General features: G+C 44.1%; 1 protein-coding gene across 1 annotated transcript in view; it reads right to left on the bottom strand.

The window, feature by feature from the left end:
• SLC39A12 (solute carrier family 39 (zinc transporter), member 12) overlaps positions 1 to 178 on the bottom strand; it is a 38,717-nt gene extending 38,539 nt beyond the window's left edge. Inside the window, exon 1 of the mRNA XM_015423751.1 lies at positions 169 to 178. Coding sequence (XP_015279237.1) covers positions 169 to 178 — 10 coding nt within the window. The remainder of the gene's footprint in view (positions 1 to 168) is intronic.
• Positions 179 to 1,406: the final 1,228 nt, after the last annotated feature.

Here is a 1,406-nt window from a genome sequence, read left to right as displayed (position 1 = left end):
CCCCCAATACAAAAAAAATTCAAGTAAACTGCTCCTTTCTCATTAACAAATTTGGTAATGATAGGCTTCTGTGATAAATTTAAGTAAAAGTTACTTGTTTCTCTTTCACTGCTGGGGAAATTCCATGAAGACTTTATATTAATAATAGTACTTAGCAAACATACATACCAGGCTTCATACTTCTGTACCACTAATGCCTCAATCCATAATCAAGGAAAGGAAGACTTGACCGTTTTAGGTTTAATATGATTCTTCCACAAGTCTCTTTAAAGAGATGATCTGGCTATATGAATTGTGGGTGTTTGCTTCTATTTTATGGAAAGGGGGAAGATGTACATTTCAGCTCTGGGGACAATGAAGGCACTGAACTACACACCACATGTATCTCACAAATGACACCCCCCCCCATCTTTGCACTGACAATTGATGTGGCACAAACGAGAAATTAGAAGTCACCCTCTCAAGGCATTCTAGCCACCACAGAATAATTTTAAATCTATGGGTTCGATATTTCAGGTGAGACCTGACCTTTGCATATCCTAAGAGAGAAATAAGAGAAATACAAGAAACTTATTTTCATTGTGGCAGCCCCATTTAGTGCCCAGAACTTCTCAAAGCTGTTCTCTATGTGGATTGTCCCAGGGATGTGGGGAGAAGGTCTAAGCCAGCCTCAGGAGCCGTGAAGAATACAGTTAGTTAATTTACAAGTGGAACAACAACAAGGACTTGCAGGGGTCAAATCTTTTCCCCCTCCCCGCCAATTGTCTCTTTCCCTTCCCTGAAAGCCCCCATAGTTTTCCCTCCTTTCTCTCTTTCCCACCCATCAGCCAGCCTAGATTTATCTGCCCCCCCCCACGTCTGCAGCTTTCCTTGCTTCCCTTCCCCAGCAACCTCTGCCCAGGAAAACAATGGCCCAGTTCTGCAGTGCCAGCCAACAGGCCCAAATGTGCAGTGCCAGTCACTGGGTCAGACCCAATTGCATGGTGCAGGCCACATGGTGCAGACCCAATTGCATGGTGCAGGCCCAGTTATACAGTGGGGAACCTGCAACTACTTTCAGGCTGCACCTCACTTTCTCCTAAATCCCCATCTCCATAGTTTTTTCATCCTCCTGGCAACCCCCATATCCTCACCTTTCCCTGTTTCCCTGTTTCCCTGTTTCCTTCTCACCCACAAACCAACCATATCTGCCCCATATTCAACTTTATTTTTTTCTTCATTTATACTCTGCCTTTGACCATAATGGGGACCCAAAGTTTAGATTGTTCTCCTCACCTACATTTGATCCTCACCACTACACTGTTAGGTAGAGAGAGTGCTGAAAGTGAGTGACAGAGTGGGAATTCAAAAATGAGTCTCCCAGATCCTAACCTGATACTCTTACTACTACACCACATTGGCTTTCG

This window comes from Gekko japonicus, unplaced genomic scaffold, assembly GCF_001447785.1.
Source record: "Gekko japonicus isolate JY-2015 unplaced genomic scaffold, Gekko_japonicus_V1.1 scaffold94, whole genome shotgun sequence".
Lineage (NCBI taxonomy): Eukaryota > Metazoa > Chordata > Lepidosauria > Squamata > Gekkonidae > Gekko > Gekko japonicus.
The sequence above is the reverse complement of the archived record's forward strand: the minus strand, read 5'-3'. Positions and strand labels throughout refer to the sequence as shown.